This window comes from Ursus americanus, chromosome 19 (genome assembly GCF_024610735.1).
Source record: "Ursus americanus isolate L20-20 chromosome 19, mUrsAme1.1.p, whole genome shotgun sequence".
Taxonomy (NCBI): Eukaryota; Metazoa; Chordata; class Mammalia; order Carnivora; family Ursidae; genus Ursus; species Ursus americanus.
In genome coordinates this window covers 20,884,018-20,901,979 of record NC_142145.1, presented here as the reverse complement: position 1 = coordinate 20,901,979, position 17,962 = coordinate 20,884,018, and the positions used below count along the sequence as shown (strand labels likewise).

The 17,962-nt window shown below is 35.1% G+C and overlaps 1 protein-coding gene and 1 non-coding gene across 2 annotated transcripts in view; one reads left to right on the top strand and one right to left on the bottom strand.

Annotated features, from left to right (window-relative positions):
* Positions 1-17,962, top strand: part of LOC123787556 (netrin receptor DCC) — a 184,087-nt gene that overhangs the window by 83,965 nt on the left and 82,160 nt on the right. Inside the window, exon 5 of the mRNA XM_087869705.1 lies at positions 8,575-8,716. Within this exon, the coding sequence (XP_087725831.1) occupies positions 8,575-8,716 (142 nt within the window). The remainder of the gene's footprint in view (positions 1-8,574; positions 8,717-17,962) is intronic.
* On the bottom strand, positions 10,726-10,832 carry LOC123787581 (U6 spliceosomal RNA). The gene has a single exon (XR_006778281.1). It is a non-coding gene; the product is annotated as a U6 spliceosomal RNA (small nuclear RNA).

The following is a 17,962-nucleotide window of genomic DNA, read 5'->3' as shown; positions in this document are numbered from 1 at the left end:
GTCATTTATTGATACTACTGGAAGGTCCAGTTAACTTTTTTTTTTTTTTCTGGAAATGTATTGTTTTTCAGACAGCCTTATCCCCGTAAATGCATTATCATCTACTGAGTTGCTTATGCCAGAAACCTGGGTCAATATTGATGACTTGTCCTTCTTTACACCTGACATTTAATGAATCACGGTGTCCTGTCAAGTCTACCTCCAAAAATATACATAGCATTTCTTCACTTTTTCACATTCCTCTAGTCTCCATTGTATTCCAAGGTCTCTTCTTTACCACCCATGCCAGAAAGTTCTGTGGGATACCCCAAGAAATGTGAATTGCCCTCTACAGAGTAAATTGCTCAGTAAATATTCATGGAAGAAAAGGAGTTTAAAAAGTGTTATTAGGTGACTTATCTCTCTCAATGTTCCTAATGCGTGGAAGAAAAATTGTTGAGTCAGCATATAAGTAAGTAGGTCCGCGCTGTGAGAGCATCATTGTTTGCTCTATTCCTTCGGACCCTCGTTTACTTTTGTCTTTATTTTCCCCCTCTCCATCTCTTAAACTCTTGACCTCTTGCCTCACTTTTTCTCTTTCCTCCTTCCCTCCCTTGAAGTTCCAAGCATGTTCCCATCATCTGCTTTTAATCCACACCACAATCCTCTGGTGTAGGTATTTCTCGTATTGCAGATGAGAAAACCAACTCAGAGAACTTAAGTGACCCATCACCTGATCAGGAAGATAACGGATATGGGTGTAAAGAGGGTGACACCCAGAGGCAGGGGGATCAGTTAGTGAGCTGTGGCAATATTCTGGGCAATGGTAATTAAGGTCTGAGTTGGGGCAGTGGCAGAGGGAATGTAAATAAGGAGACAGATCAGGGATACAATAAAAAGAGATTCTTTAAAAGTGCCAATGGCACTCTTTAATAAAAAGCTATAGGGTGTCATGGGTACGGAAAGCATATTTCATTCTTCAAGCAACATGAGATTCAACAAGTCACCAGAAATACACAAGCAGAAATAAGGGGCAGAGTTCAAAACTTATTTTCAATTAAGTTTCAAGATCCTTAGATTCCTGCTGTGTTGGCCATGGCATTCTTATTTGCCGTAAGAACCTTCTTTCAAGTGGTGCCCTTCAATTCCCTTCTATGGGAATGCTATCCAGATGAAATCACTTAAAAAAAAAAAAAAGTCTTTACTACAGTCCCTGCATATGTTTGGAATGGGGCTTGTCTTCCTCTGCAGTCCATTCTAGAGAGAGTAAAGCAAAATGCCAATGTGCAGTGGGATATGGTGAATTAAAAACAGAAGCTTATGAAATGTGGCTTCTAAGAAAAATTTGGGGTGGCAGACTTACCATTTTTTTTTTGTTTTGTTACTTATTACTCATACGCTAAAGGAAAAGTAAAGAAAGGAATAAATGGAGCCCATGAAAAGGATAATACCACATCACCAAATGGAATTGGGTTGTCTCAAAAAGTTAGAAAATAATGGCCAAGGAGATCTTTTCTTTTCAATCAGTAAACCTAACTGCTCCCACCAAGCTAACTTGGAAACGAATTCATTTTTATGATAATCAAAAAGGAGAGGGAAGGATTTGGGGAAGCTAAATTTTACAGTTTTTCTTTTATTTCAGATCTGAAAAAAAAAGCGAAATTAATACTTGATTCAAAATAGAACATTGGCAACAGCTTGAAAATTTCACCCTCTCAAGTACTGAAAGAACCAAAAGTCAAGTCACAGCTATTAGAATTGATTTTTCAAATGTCAAAGGTCATGTGTTAAGTATTTTTAATAAAAATAATTACCAGGCTTACCCATGAAGACTAGGTACAAGATTGTTCCCATAACAGTGACAGCTTTAGTTGGCTTTGTGGGGGGATGGGCAATGAAGTCTGAGCTACTGAGCACTGACAGAACAGGTCCCATACAGAAAATAAGATACATTATGCTATTGAGTATGAAAAATTTACTGAATACTTTTAATTAACTTCCCAAAAAAATATAATTTGGGACATCTAGCCATATCTGCAGAAGGAGAACCTACAAGGAAAGAATTTGACCATTTGAGCCTTTGCCTTCTGCTGGTTCTTGCTTGAAACCAATGAGAAAGCATAAAAGATGCTAATAAACTTAGCTGCTGCCCATCTATGATAATGAATACACATGATGAAATTACTTCCAAAATGAATGATAACCATTGAGGGGCTTTGCCTCCTGGCATGTAGAGTGTATAACTGATTCTATTAATTAATGCTGCTAGGCATTGATATTAAGGTATTGGCTATGTGGGAATAATTTATACAATCACTGAAAATCCTCAAATATGATCAAGAAAAATTACTACCTGTCAAAAACTAAGTATTGCTCATGTAATCATTAGTATAATTAAGTTATCCAGGCTTAGTAAGTGATTTACAACCACTTGTAGACATACTAAAGCACAATTATTTTCCTTGTTTCAATATGTGCATTGAGATTAGAGTCATTTATAAGACTTAAAAGAGGTCTCTCAACAAAGACATAGCAAAGTAGTAACTGGAAATCATAAGGTTCTATCTCTTGGTCAAAGTTTAATGTCTTCATTTGTATTTTTTTTTTCAATTTGAATTTACTTTTAACTTTAAAAAATAAACTTGTAGTCCATAGAAAATAACACTTCTTGATTTGCCAAGGGCTACTTATAGGAAGGCCAATTGGATGTATTAAAAACTAATTATTTAAATTCAGATTTTATTTCTTTCAAGAATATTTTGTAGGAGAATTTAGGTGAGTAGAATTGCTGAGTAGAAGTTCTATGATTATTTTAGCATAAAGTAATACAAATGTTAGGCCCAAACATTGGATGATCTTTCTGTGATAGTACAAGATGACTTCTGTCCATCATTTAACTCTGCGCCTCAATTTCCTCTTTTGTCAAATTGTAAAATAGTAATAATATCTGTCATGGCTACCTTGAAGCGTTGAAAAATAAAAGTAAGATAAGTAGTGGAATATAAATACAAGTTATGACTCTTCATCAAATCTGGTTTTCTTTACTAGTTTCTAAAACACTTGAAAACAAAGAACACAGCCACTCAGGAGCATGTATGTGTGTGAGGGGAGGTGGGGGAGAGAAGGGATAGGTGAGTGTATGTTATTTAAGGCTATGTATTCTTTTGGGTCCAGGGACATTATACAACTATTTTATTTGCTAGTTTGTCTCTTTAGCCAAATGCCTTAAATGAGCACACTGATCTAACATATGTCTCCTTGGCATGTCCCAAAAGACTTTTAACTTTTTTCCGGTCTATCTTTCCATTGCATTGTCCTATATGTCCCATTGGCTCTAGCCATTAAGGGACTACTTGACCTTCACTTGAAGGTGCTGTACATTGTCATGACATCTTGAGTTTGCTCTTGATATCCCCTTTGTCTTATCTTTTCTACCCCTCCATAAAGTTCTACTCATATTTGAAGTTTTTCTTGATTCATATTGGAAGTCATTCTTGACCATGTGAGACAGAATTAATTTTTCCCTCTATTGTATTTCCATTTTATTTTCTGGGACTCTGTGTTTTAGTATTTAACACTTTGTGTTTTCATTGAGTTTATGTATCTATTCCTAAGCCAGAATGGATATACCATAACTTATCTGGGTGTTTCTATAGTTCCAAAGAAAGTGTTTGCTACACAGCAGAGATGCAGTTAATATATTTTGAATGAGTGATAATTGAATGTATTAGACTCTAGCCTCTTGAACTCCCATGGGAGGCAATATTAAATAGTAAAGAATCCCATCTTCAAATTATATGATCTCTGTTCAAATACTGCCTCTATCACATGGTGGCCACATAGGTTCAAGGTACTTACCCATCTGTATCCTAATTTATATGATTGTACAAAAAATGTGACAACAGACCTTAACTCATAGGGTCATTGTGAGGATAAAAAACCTAACTGACATGGACATATAGGGTGCTCAGACCATTCCCGGGTCTATAGTAAGGACACAAAATATTATTAACAATTATTCTTAAGAGTGGCATTTAGTTTGCCACATTTTAAGCGTAATGAGGGTGAGATAAATTGTCTCAGTAGGGTCATACTCTTTCAGATATATTCTGACTTAAATCATCAGATTAATTCTATTTATCTAAGTTCCTCTAAAATTATTAAAATGTATTTGTTATATAATTACACTTGATCCTTATTATTTTCAGTCTGTATTTGCAGATTCACCTACTTGCCAGAATGTATTGGTAACTCCAAATCAACACCCACAATACCCTCCCCGTCATTTGCAGACTTACACACATACTGAATCATGGAACAATTGTAATCTCCAGAAGCACACATTCCCAGCTGAGGTTGAACAAGGAAACACTTCTTTTATTGTAACCAAGTGTCCTTTTTGTGGTCAAATAAATGCCACTTTTTTTTTTATTTATTTGTTTACTTTTGCATTTATTTGTTTACTTTTGCTTTCTGTTGGTGATTTTGCTATTTAAAATGCTCCCCAAGCATAATGCTGAAGTGCTGTGTAGTATCACTTATTGCAAGAGACTGTGATGTGCCTTAGGGAGAAAATCCATGTGTTAGATAAACTTCATTCTGGCATGAGTTATAGTGCTATTGGCCACGAGTTCAATGTTAATGTATCAACAATAATATTAGATAAGATGTCTTTAAGCAGAAACATACATAAAACAAGGTTATGTATTGATGAGTTGATAAAAGTGTTGTAAAAAAAGACTTTAAGAACCTAAACCTGTATTTTTTTTTAAAGATGTTATTTATTTATTTGACAGAGAGAGAGACAGCCAGTGAGAGAGGGAACACAAGCAGGGGGAGTGGGAGAGGAAGAAGTAGGCTTCTTGCTGAGCAGGGAGCCTGATGTGGGGCTCCATCCCAGAACGCTGAGATCATGACCTGAGCAGAAGGCAGACGCTTAATGACTGAGTCACCCAGACACCCATGTATTTTCCCTAGGAGCAATATTACCATATTTACAAATTCAGTGTTTGTGGCAATGTTATGGAACATGGCTACTGCAAATTGTGAGAACCGACTGTAGTTGGCATGTCATTGACATTTTAAAAATGCTTAGCCGGTAACTGACTTTACGTAATTTTTTAAATATTTTAACAAAGGCACTTAGTCATTTGTAGAGCGATAGCTAATTTGTAGTAATCTAAAAGAAGAGGCTAAGACTTCAGTCTCCCTGGAGAATACTGCCCTGCCTCTGCTACACTTCCGCACTTCCACGTGATTGAAACAATACCACAGTGTTCCTGTGGTTGTGGCAGGGACTTAGAAATCCATTCCCTGACTTTGTGTCTGGCCTCTTTCTGATACTCATTTATTTCTACCACCTCAAAAGAACAACTGTGTATGTTTATTTTAAAAATTAATTTAGGGGGCCTGGGTGGTTCAGTCGGTCAAGTGTCCAACTCTTGATGTCAGCTCAAGTCAGAGTCTTGAGATGGAGCCCCCCCGCCAAACGGGCTCCATGCTCAGCACGGAGTCTGCTTGAGATTCTCTTTCTCCTTCTTCCTCTGCCCGTTCACCCACTCACTAAATAAATAAATAAAATCTTAAAAAATAATTAATTTAAATGTTCATCTAAGTATTACATGCACATTATTTTTTCAAAAATAATTTTTCCCTCCAGACTCCCACATTCATCACTCTTTCTTTTTTGGGATTTACCTTCATGGTTTTCAATAATGTGCTCAGGTAGCTGTTCCTTAATTCCTTAGCTTTAATTCACCAGTTTTAGATATCACCTGCTGATTTATTTTTATGTCAGGATTTAGCAGTCTTGTACATGTCCATCCCTATTCTCCTTCACCAATCTTCTTCCTAGTTTTCTCCTCCTCCTCTTCCTTCTCCTCCTCTTCATTTTCATTCTAGTCCTACTTCTTCTTGGAGGTGTAATTAAAATTAAAGTGAAATGCACAAATCTTCAATGTTTATTTCTATGATTGTATTATTTCACTACAGCTGCCATAGCAAACACCACAGATGAGGAAACCTAAACAAACCCAGATAGTTGTTTTCTTAGAGTTCAAGGTATCAGCAGAGTTATTTTTTCCAAGTCCTCTCTCCTTGACTTATAAATGGCTCTCTTCTTCCACTGTCTTTACATGGTCTTCTTCTGTGTGTGTCTCCAAATCTCCATTTCTTATAATGACACCAGTCAGATTAGATTAGGTCCCATGCTAATTGACCTCATTTAACCTAATGATTTCTTCAAAGTCCCTACCTCCAAATACACTCAGAATCTGAGGTATTGGGGATTTAAACTTCAACATGTAAATTTAGAACAGGGGCACAATTCACCCCATAATGATATATTTTGACAATTGTATCCACCCATGTAACAAACGTAAAATAAAGATGCAGAATGTTTCCACCACACTGAAGAGTCTCCTTCTTCCCATAGCCAGTCAGTCCCCCAGTACAACTGCCATGGGCAACTGCTGGTCTGCTTTGTATTACTATAAATTAGTTTTGCCTATTCTTGAACTTCATCTGAACAGAATTACACAGTATGTACTCTTTTCAGTTTATGTCTCATTATATCCAATCTTATATTAAAAATTTCTTTACTGTATTCCTGAGAATTCCATTTTTTTTCTCTTTTGGAGTCTTTATTTCTTGGATTTCATATCTTTTTCTCTGTGTTTGCACTCTTCATTTTCCCAAAGCATACCCTCATTAGTCTCCCGATAAAGGGAATCCAGATGGATATCTTTGAAACCATGTATTTCTGAAAAGTCCCTATACTTGTATAAGCATGTATTCTTATACTTGTGTTATATTTTTCTTATACTTGATGATTTGTTTGCATAGCCTTGGAAGTTCAGGTTTAGAATCTTTTAGGATTAGAATTTTATAAGTACTGTTCTATTGTTTCTAATTTGAAGTGTTGTTGAGAAATCTTACTTATTACTATTTTTACTCCTGATCATTTTTTATGTGACCTGCTTTTTTTTTTTTTTTTCCTCCATTCTGGAAACTTTTGGATCCTCTCTCCCCCTGAGGCTCTAGTGTTTCACAGTAATGTGCCTTAATGTAGTTTTTTGTGTTTTTTTTTTCCCACACATGATGTCAGACATTCCATAATCCCTTTTAGACTAAAGTCTCAAATCTTCCAGTTCTGCAAGGTTTTTATTGGGGGAAAGGTGTTTTGTTTTTGTTTTTGTTCTTTGGTAATTTTCTGCCTTCTATTTTTCCTATTTTTTTCATTATTTCATCTTATTAGTTGGATGTTGGAAATTATGCATTAAACTTCTAATTTCTTATCTTTTCTCTCCAAATTTCTATGATCATCTTCCCCCCCCCCCCCCACTGAATTTTAGGAGATTTCTTTTAATTTATCTTCCAACTTATTTATTGAATATTTAACTGGTGCAACCAAATTATAAATGTTATAATATTTTTTTAAAATCTTTTATTTTTTTCTGTATTTTTATTCTTTTCACAGATGTAATGTCTTCTCTTAGATTATCTAGGTATTAAAGACAGCTTTTTGAATCCTTTCTCTGTTCTAAGCAGAAACAGCATTCTGTTTCCTTCAAGGGCCATTTTGCTATGTATTTTTCCTCTGTCTTTTAGAGTAAAGGCTTTTTTTAAAATGTCGGATAGTCTTAAATTGTTGGTTTACATTAAAATGAAATATGTCCTAAAAAGCCGATTTCAAAGTGTAAGTTCTAGTGCATGAGTGGGGTTATTAAGTGGGAGCCTCATTATTGGGGGATTAATCAGAAACCTGGCTGTTGTTTTCTCTAGGGCCAAACTTACAATTTTCTCTAGAGAATTATTACCTGATATTCTGCCTGGGGAATATACACCTGCTTGTCATTGCTCTGAATGCAGATGAAGAAAGAAGACTTGGGTGTCTTTGACTTAATAAGTCAAAAATAAGTCCCTTGACCTCATCTCTACTCTCTTCTGTGCCTGATATCTCTGAATCTGTGGATTCTGTTCCAATATCCCTAGAGGATAAAACTCCCAGCTACTCCCAGGTCACTGAGGGTTAGTAGATTGATTTTACTGGATGTGGATAGGACCTCAGTCCATCTTTTATTTCAGCACCATGCTTCAGTTTTGTCTTTCAAGGTATTTAGGAAGCAACAATTTCTAGTCCTCTTTGAACTTTGCCATGTAAATCACCTTGTTTTTCATTAATATCTCTTAAGGGGTAATTTAGGTTTCATCTTTCCCCTTTGGCTCAGCCACCACACTTCCCTCAGTTTGCATCTCTTAAATATTTGTTAACATCTTTCATCCATTAGATTCCTATTCTCTATTTCCTCATAGGTTTATACCTTTTAGAATATTTTACTGTCATTTTAGTGGCATTTACAAAGGAGAGGTGATAATGCATGTAATCAATCAAATAAATTGTGTATTTTTGTCCAAAATCATACAAAGAGGAATACTGTCGGATAGTAAGAATGGGTTTCATTTGGTTCTGCAGGGTAATCCCTAGCACTTCTTACCTCTCTGCTTTACTCACACTTAGGTTTGGGTCATTTCTTTGACCCCATCCTGTCATCCTTACTTTCTCCAGTGTTTTAATTTACATCTATTATTCTGCAGAGTATCAAAGTAAGCTGGCTGCCTCCTCCATCAGGCACACAAAATGGATTTATTACCGGCTATAAAATTCGACACAGAAAGACAACCCGCAGGGGTGAGATGGAAACATTGGAGCCCAACAACCTCTGGTACCTATTCACAGGTCAGTGTTCACATGGTGTCGTGTTGCAAGGTTTTGATGAATTAAATGCTTTAAGAATAAAATATACTCTCACTTCCAGGGAACAATTTTTTTTTGTTTTGTTTCCTGACAGGTGACATTTATTGGTCTGAACAAGAATAACCTTTATATTCTCTATAATGCTTTCAGAGCAGATGTTGCTTCTGGATCATCATCTTAATAAATGTATCAGATTTTTTTTAATCCATATTAGCTTCTCAGCATTGCTGATTCAACAACAGCTCCACTTGTCAAATAACTTTTAACTTTTTAACTAATAACTTTAAAAAACCATCAAATCAAATGGTTCCAAGTTTAGGTTGCTTTGATCTCTCTTCCCCTAATCCCCAGCAGTGAGGATGGGGTTGGAAAATTTGGAGAACGGTAGTTTGGGAAATAAACAGATTATTCTACTTTCCATAAACATAAAAGTAAATTCACTTTGGTAGCAAATACTGGTGGAGCTCATAGTAAGTCAAGCTTCTTTATGAAAATTGGACGCAGTTTCTGTGCAGTATTTAGAGAATATGTGATTTATTTCATAAAATGAATAATCATGGGTTTATTTTAACTCTTGAAAGCCTTAATTCATGTCAAGCCAGGTTCCTAGAAAAGAGAGTCTGAAGTATGCTTTCAAGGCAGTGCCTCTGGGGGGTGCAAGCCCAGGAAAGCACCAGTGAGGGAACAAAGAAAGTGAGCAGGAGAGAAGAAAAATCAATGATGGTGGCATGTCATTGAGCTGGCCACAAGTTCAGAGCAAACACAGAGTTTGCTTGGCCTCCCGGGGTGTCTCCTGAGAGGCCACATGAAGTACTATGTATCAGAGTCAGTGGCTGGATTGGAAGCCTGTCACTGGTCAAAGTCCACCAATAGGCTGTTATCTATTCTGTATCCCCAAACAGCACCTAAGAAGTCAGAGCATCTGGTGAGTATGCAAACATGGAATTCTCCCCTTGTCAGTAAGTACTTTATGTGGTGGTTCCTTGGTCTAGGGTAGCAACAGGACTCAAGGGGGCTCTTTAGCTCTAAGAAGAGCATAACTATTGCCAGGGACTTGGGAAGCAAAGCACATGGCAGTGGCTCATGATCAGAACTGGTGGGTGAAGCTGAGCAAATCTGGAATGGCACATAAACTGGGTCCAGGAAAATATACAAACTGAAACTCATAACTTACAGCTAATAGATAAAGTATCACTGCAGATGAGAAAAGAAGAAAGTAACCCCTTTTTTACTCCTTTCTCTATACCAAATACTCAGTAAATTTCCATTTGAAATCATAGTGTGTACACACACACAACACATCCATCGTAAGCTACTTGTTCAGCCCACACTCCGAGACCTGATCAAAACCTGTTCCCCCCCCCCTTCAGGTTTGTTTTTTTTCTTTTATGCCTATAAAATTTTAGCATAATGGTGAGAATGCTTCCAAGGTAGGTTGTCAATCACATTACTTGTTCTATACCTGTACAAAATCGCTTAGGCAGGTATTATTGCCTGTAAGAGAAAGTTATGGCATTCTACCACATCATTTAAACAGCTTAGAAAAGCCAAGATCCTGTGTCTTTTTTCCTGATGTGATTACGGGAAGAAGGTAACAATAACTTAAGTTGAGGTGAAGCGTATGTGCTCAATGGGATACTTAGTATGACGTGTAGTTTATTTTAAAAGAAATAGCAAGATTGAAAAAACCTTGCTGAAAACTTTTTAGTACAATTCCCAAGATATAATATTAGACTAGAAGAACAGCCTCTAAGGATAATTATATCCAAGCCTTTTCCCCCCAGTTTTATTGAGGTATGATTGTCATATGTTGCTGTGTAAGTTTAAGGTATACAACGTAATGGTTTGACTTGTGTTTATTGTGAAATTATTGCCACCATCAGTTTAGTTAGCAGCCATTATCTCAGATAGATACAAGAAAAAGAAAAAAAAAATTCCATGTGATTAGAACTCTTAGGATCTACTTTCTTAAAATTTTGATGTATATCATACAAAATGTGTAATGCTTCACGAATTTGCAAGTCATCCTCATACAGGGCCATGCTAATCTTCTCTAAGATCATTCCAGTTTTAGTATGTGTGCTGCTGGAGCAAGCACCATGCCTTATTTTTTAGTGGATATTGGCATTGGAAGCCCTGAAACCATTTTCTAAATTTATTTTCCTTCTCAAATGGAAAAGGTTAAAAATATAAAATAAAATTTTTATACAATAATTAAAGGATGAGTGTTCTGATTGAAAAACTAAGGATTGAATACTCAATTTATAGAACTATAAATAGACAATATGCATGACAAAATGTTCAAACTCATTAGTAGAGAAATACAAATTGAAACAAAAATGAGTTAGCATTTTCTTTTGATTGAAGTAATAAAGATATAAATGAATGATGATACCCTGTTCTGGAAAGCATATGAGAGAAATAATAAATACTCATGTACTGCTGTGGGCCAGAAGATTCTAGACTCTCTCTGGAAAGCAATGTGGAGATATGTGTTATAGACAGGTGTAAATCTGTGTGTGTGTGAGAGAGAGATCTTCATAGATGCATGATCTAAGTTTCCTACTAGGAATTTATTCCATTCTGCAGCCATATTTTCTGCAAAGTTTTTAACTATAAGCATAGTCAGTGCATTGTTACTTTAATAGCAAATTATAAGAAGAAGAGACCTCAAGTATCCAAATATAGGCAGTTACCTAAAAAAATTCATCAAAATCATATCATGGAATACTGTATATCTATTGAAAATGATATAATGTAAAAATACTGAATCGCATGTTAAATATTTAAAACATACTGTTATGTGAATAACTAGACTTTAAACCAACATTAATGTGTGAATTCATATTTATAAATAAAAAAATATGAATTTGTAGGAAAATATTTAGAGTAATATATGTATACCAAAATATTGATAGTGATTGTTACTTATTTGTAACAACAATAAAATATGTATTTTAAAATTGTATATATAAAGTGAAAAACAAAAAGTCAAGACTCTAATGTTATATTATGACTTTTGGTTGCCAAAATTGAAAATTCCTACCAGTAAAGCCAATTCTATGCCCACTGAACAGCTAAATGGCGAGTGATCCAGAAAATAAATGAAAAATAGTAGCCACATGGCCAGAAGAAACTGCTGGTATGAACTGCTTAGTATTTACAATATTTGTGGCAAATGGAATTTAATACATTCAGCTCAGTATTATCAAACAGATGTTTTGATGCCCTAAACATACAAACTTTTAGGATCTTCACTCTACAGAAAGTGAAATCATTTAAAAAAAAAAAAAAGTCTGAAATAAAGGTGTGAGCAAGTTGGTTCCTGCTGGAGGTTCTAAGAGAGAACTCATCCATGTTTCTTTCCTAACCTCTGGTGGTCGCTGGCAATCCTTGTCATTCCTTGGCTTGTAGATATGCCTCTCCTATCTCTGCATAAGGACATCACTCATTGGATAGACCCCGCTTTAAATCCAGGATGGTTTCATCTCAAGATCCTTAACTGCTTGTATTCATAAAGATTCTATTTCTAAGTAAGGTCACATTCTGAAGTTCCAGGTATACAAGAGTTTTGAGGTGGACGCTATTCAGCTCGCTACAGACTCCCTTTATTTTTCCTCTCAAGGACAATCATTTTTAATTATATTCTTTAATAAACTTTATTCAAAAATAAGTAATTCAGTCCTATATTTTAATTCATCTAAAATATATCGGACAATTTGAGCTTTTAATTAGCATGAGATGTAACCCATTACCACTCTGGTTTAATACCATTCTGGCCAAAAGCAAAGAAATAGGGTGAATTAATTAGCTTGTTATTAGAATAGCTCACAAATGCCCATTCCCATTTTTATAGATTTGTACGAATCTGAACTCCAAATTTGAATCCCTCATTCATACTGATCCTTCTTCATTTCAATAATTATAAAGTGAATTTGGGAAGACAAACAATCTGGGCAGTTATGTTTGTAAGTTTACATGATATTTATTATAAAACAAAGTCACACAGACTCCATTTTTAATTTGAAATGAAGAAATAAAAGTCTTCAGGGAATAGTCTCATATCCTTAAAACATTAAAAGCAAGTTTTGCAGAGCCTCTGCCTTACTCTCCCCTGATGTGTGACCCAACTTCGGTAATGCCTGTTGCATTTCTAGATGTTGTGGGAATGTCTTCAGTGCTACAAGGTATCAAGGGGCCAGAAAGTACTACACACTGGTAGACTGACTGTGGTTTTAACTTGTCCCCAGGATATATTTAGTAATTTATGCAATTTCTAGTTCGCAGAAGTAATTGATTTTCTGTATGAATCTACAGTACTTTACAATGTAAGGATTTGACCCCATGTTTCCAATACCTTTAAGATATGTGAATATATTGATTTGTCTATTAGAAAATTGGAAATGCCAGAATGCTTTATTTGGATGATATAAATATTCAGGTGTAGAGACTCAAGCATTTTTTTTTATAATCTTCTTTCTGCTAGGTGTTTTTGTTGTATGCGTTTTTTACTAGGATAATGAGGCATCTGCAATAACAACGTAATTCAGAGTTATAACAAGGATTTTAAATCACTGCTATCAGTTTCATTGTGGGATCCCATGTCAACTAAATTTCAAAGTGTTGTTTTTAATTTTTGAGTGCTCTTCAGAGAAGGTTGGTTTGAAATGAATTAAAGAGTTTTCTTATGTTTCATGGCAATATAGAATAAACATAATGATAAGCATGTATCGGTATTTTATGGACTGAAAAATGAAACAATAGCATAGAATTTTACAATAAGGTTAACATTAGGGGAATAAAGGGAAATTATATTCTTTGAATAATGCACCATCTCTTACCATAAGTCCTATAAAATTAGAAATAGAACAGAATTACAGAGATTGAAGGCACTTAGTATTGGGGATAGAAACAGGCAGAAGACAATCTGCCTTCAACAATATATTTTTTAACAGCTAAGAAAAGCATTGCTACTTACACCATACTTTTTTTGAATAAAATTATACTTAGAAGCAGCTACGAAACACACATCCACAAGCATCCATACATACAGGCACAAGCATACACACACATGCCCATCCCACATACATGTTGAGATTGAACTATAGTCCCTGACAAACAGTGGGAAATACACCATTCATCTCATGCACAGCCCTTGTTTTGCAGAAGAGGTAACTGAGATCTGAAGAGTGACATTGCTAAGATCTACCAACTAGACTGTAAGCATTTCAACTCCTAGTTATGCCCTCATTGGACTACACAATATTGTCATCTTTAGCTCGCTGTATTGTGAATGACTCTGGCTATCATATGAATCTGTAAAAGATCATTGGTATTAAAACAATTTTAACATTTACAACAATAACACCAACATGAACTTTGACAACAACCACTATGTTGAAAACAGTATGGAGATTCTTCAAAAAATTAAAAATAGAACTGCCATATGATCCAGCTATCCCGCACCTGGGAACATATCCAAAAGAATTAAAATCAGGAACTAGAACAGGTATCTGCACTCACATGTTCATTGTAGCACTATTCACAGCAGCCAAGATAAGACAAACAATTCAAATGTCCACTGACAGACAAATAGATAAAGAAAATGTGGTATATATAGATACACAATGGAATATTATTCAATCTTAAAAAAATAAGGAAAGCCTGCCATTTGCAACAACATAGATGGACCTGGAAGATGTTATGCTAAGTGAAATAAGGCAGTCACAGATGGACAAATACCGCATGATTTCTTTTATATGACATGAGCTATCTAGAATAGTCAAACTCATGAAAGCAGAGAATAGAATGGTGGTTGCCAGGGGAGAAGGGGTGGGTGAAATGGGAAGTTGTTCAATGGGTATAAAGTGACAGTTATACAACAGGAATAAATTCTAGAGATCTGCTATACAACAATATTGTATTAATTAAAACAATTAAAAATTGTTAAGAAAGTAGATCTCATGCTAAGTGTTTCTACCATTACCAAAAAAAAAAAAAAAAAAAAAGGACACGAGAAATATTTTGGAAATGGTGGATATGTTTATTACCTTGATTGTGGTGATGGTCTCCTGAATGTATGCATGTGTCCAAACTCATCAAAACGAATACATTAAATATGTCCAATTTTGGTGTATTAAGTATACCTTAACAAAGCTGAAAAACCTCTATAGGAAAAAAGCACTTTATGTTTTTTTTTTTTCAAATTTAGTCTTCGTAACAATTTTTTATGTATATATTCCCATTTTATTAATGAGAACACTTAGGCAAAGAAGGAGGGTAAGCAAGCTTTTCAAGGTCATATATCTCATGAGCAGTGGAGTAAAACTAATTTTGCCTGAATTGAAAAACCTATACTCCTAGCTCTTAAACTGTAGGTAATGTGTTTCTGACCACAGACAATGAATGTGTGATTTTCTGTGTATAAAGGGATACATGAAGTGGAATAAATAAAGTGGGAAAATGCGCAATTGAAAAAGGTATCTGTTGGATAATAAAAATTGAATATTAGTTTTGCAGATGAAGGAGCTGCATAACTCTAGAAGAAATTAAATCAAAGCTTTCCTATTTCTTTAAAAAATGCTATTTAAATTTTCTACTGACCCAACACAGGGAACACATCCCAGAAAACAACTTTTAGAAATACATGCACAAAAAAGAGTTTGATTCCAAACAGGCTTCCCTTTACCCCACCTTCAGTGAATGGGTGGATGGATGGATGGATAGATAGATAGATAGATAGATAATGATGATAGATAGATAGATAGATAGATAGATAGATAGATAGATAGATAGATGATAGATAGATACTGTTTTGAAAGATCTTTAGATATCAGCTATAAGGTTTGGGGCTCAAAAAATTGCTTGTTCATGGTGATTGTTGCTATAACTTTTGAAGATACCCCCTCTTTCGAATGGCAACATTTTTTCTAAGTGAGAAAAAAACTTAATTCTACACTGAATTTGAAGTTTTATTGAACTCTTAGGTTGATCCATTGCCAAAATTACAGAATCATGTATTCTTTCCTGCCTCCCGGTTCATTTTTCAGTTCCGGATGTAGTATTTTAGACAACAGTTCCTTGCATATTTGCACAGGGCTTTATGTTTGCTACTGATGTCCCTCTAAGGTCCCAGGCTTGGCCAGGTAGGTCTGTGAAGACAATGTTTCTGGGGTCCCAACAGGAGATAGGACAGAACCAAGAGTCTTCACCCAAGAGCAGTCCAGGTTGTGATTAAAGCTCCACATAGTAACCTTGCTTAATATCTCTGAACCTTATTATCCTTGTCCCTAGACTGGGAGTAATAATGTGTATTCTGTGGCAGAATCACAGAGTATGTGAAAATTAAGTCAGAAAATAATTGGCATATGTTATCTTTATATCTATTAAATGTTTAATTATATAAACTATTTTAAAAGCAGTTTGTCATTTGATTCTCAAAAGAACATTATAAGATGGAAAAACAATTATTACTTAATTACTTTATATGGGAAGTTGAGATTAAAAGAGCTTTCAGTACATCTAAAACTTGCCCAGGCAAGTACCCCTCACAACAAGAAAGCAGGAACATTGTGGTCTAGAATTCTGGAGGTAATATCTGGAATGCCTCTCCGAAAAGCCGAAATGTCTGGTTCTACTTAACACTGCACACTTCTCTAAGCATAGAAGGGTGTCATAGGTTTCACTCTGTTGGTACAGGTTTCAGAAGACAGAATGTAGATTCAGAAGACTTGGGTAAAGGTATTTTAAGAGAGGAATTTAGTTTTCTTTTATCCCTACTATATAAAACTAGGGTTTATCTGTAGACAATACTATAGTAAAGCAGATTCAGTGCAATCTAAGGAAGAACTTCTCTAACAAGGAAAACCGTTGAGGAAGTGCCCTCCCTTGGTGAATTTCTCTTTCCAAAGGTATTCATGCTTTATTTACAAGATCACTTTGTTAGATATACATCTAAATAACACTAGATAGGTCATCTGAATAAACATTGACTAAGATCTCTTTTGATATTGGGATTATATGTATATATTTAATTTTTTTAAATTCTTAATCTAGAATTCCTAGGTGTTTCTTGTGAGAGAGATTACACAGGTATATTCTAGAATAAAATGCAAATAAAAAATTTTAAGCTAAAACATAATAGTTCAAGGAAATTTGTCAGGATTTTCAGAGTGACCTAAGCACTATTGTATACAGAATGTTAAACCTTCATTATAGATGTCAGAGAGGATGGTATCAATAGCTTCTCTTTCCTGGTTGGAAGTGATGCTCTGATCAGTAGGTTAGGCTGGTCAGGCAAGACTCCATTGGAGAAATACTTGATGGGTGGTCTCTAAATGGCCTCATAATTTCACTCCAAACTGTTAGTAGGTTTTTGTTTTATTCAAAACCGAATTAGTGATACTGGCAAATACTCAACACAATATATACAAATAAAAATTTGGCAAAATTAGGAGAAATCTTTCTCCTTTCCAGTGAGATGTTTTTAGTACTCATTTCTGCTTTCTAGTGGGATGTTTTAATACATTCCTACTAAAAATTAATAGATTCTGCACACAAAAAGTTACTTGACTTAAAGTCAAATGAATGGAACAGAATATTGGGCATTCAAAAAGATTTCCAATTATATGTCAAATATTGCATGTGATAAGTTGATATGTCAGTCAGGGTTCAACAAGAGAAACAGAACCTGTGGTGATGTGTACTAAGACATTTATTACAAGAAATTGGCTTAATTAATTGTGATGGCTGGCTAGGTGATTCCAAATCTATAGGGCAGGCCATTAGGAAAGGTAGGTGGAAACTCTGGAGCTGAAGTTGCTGTCTACATGTGAAATTTCTTCTTCAGAGAAGCCTTACTTCTGCTCTTAAGACCTTTCAGCAGGTTGAATCTGCCCCCCTCCATATAATCTAGGATCATATCCCTTACTTAGAGTCAACTGAATATGGACTTCAGACACATCTATAAAATAACCTTCACAGCAACACCTAGATTAGTATTTGATGGAAAAGTGGGAACTTTAGTCTGGCCAAGTTGACACATAAAACTGACCAACACAGATGATATTCCTAATCATTGTTGGAGATGGTATTAACACAACTGTCAATCCATTTCAAAGAAAAATAAAGTTAAATTTCTAATTAATACAAAAGAATATTCTTGATGGTCTAAACCATGTCAGATAAGACCACTATGAAAGTCATGAGTTATAATGATTAGGTAAGCAT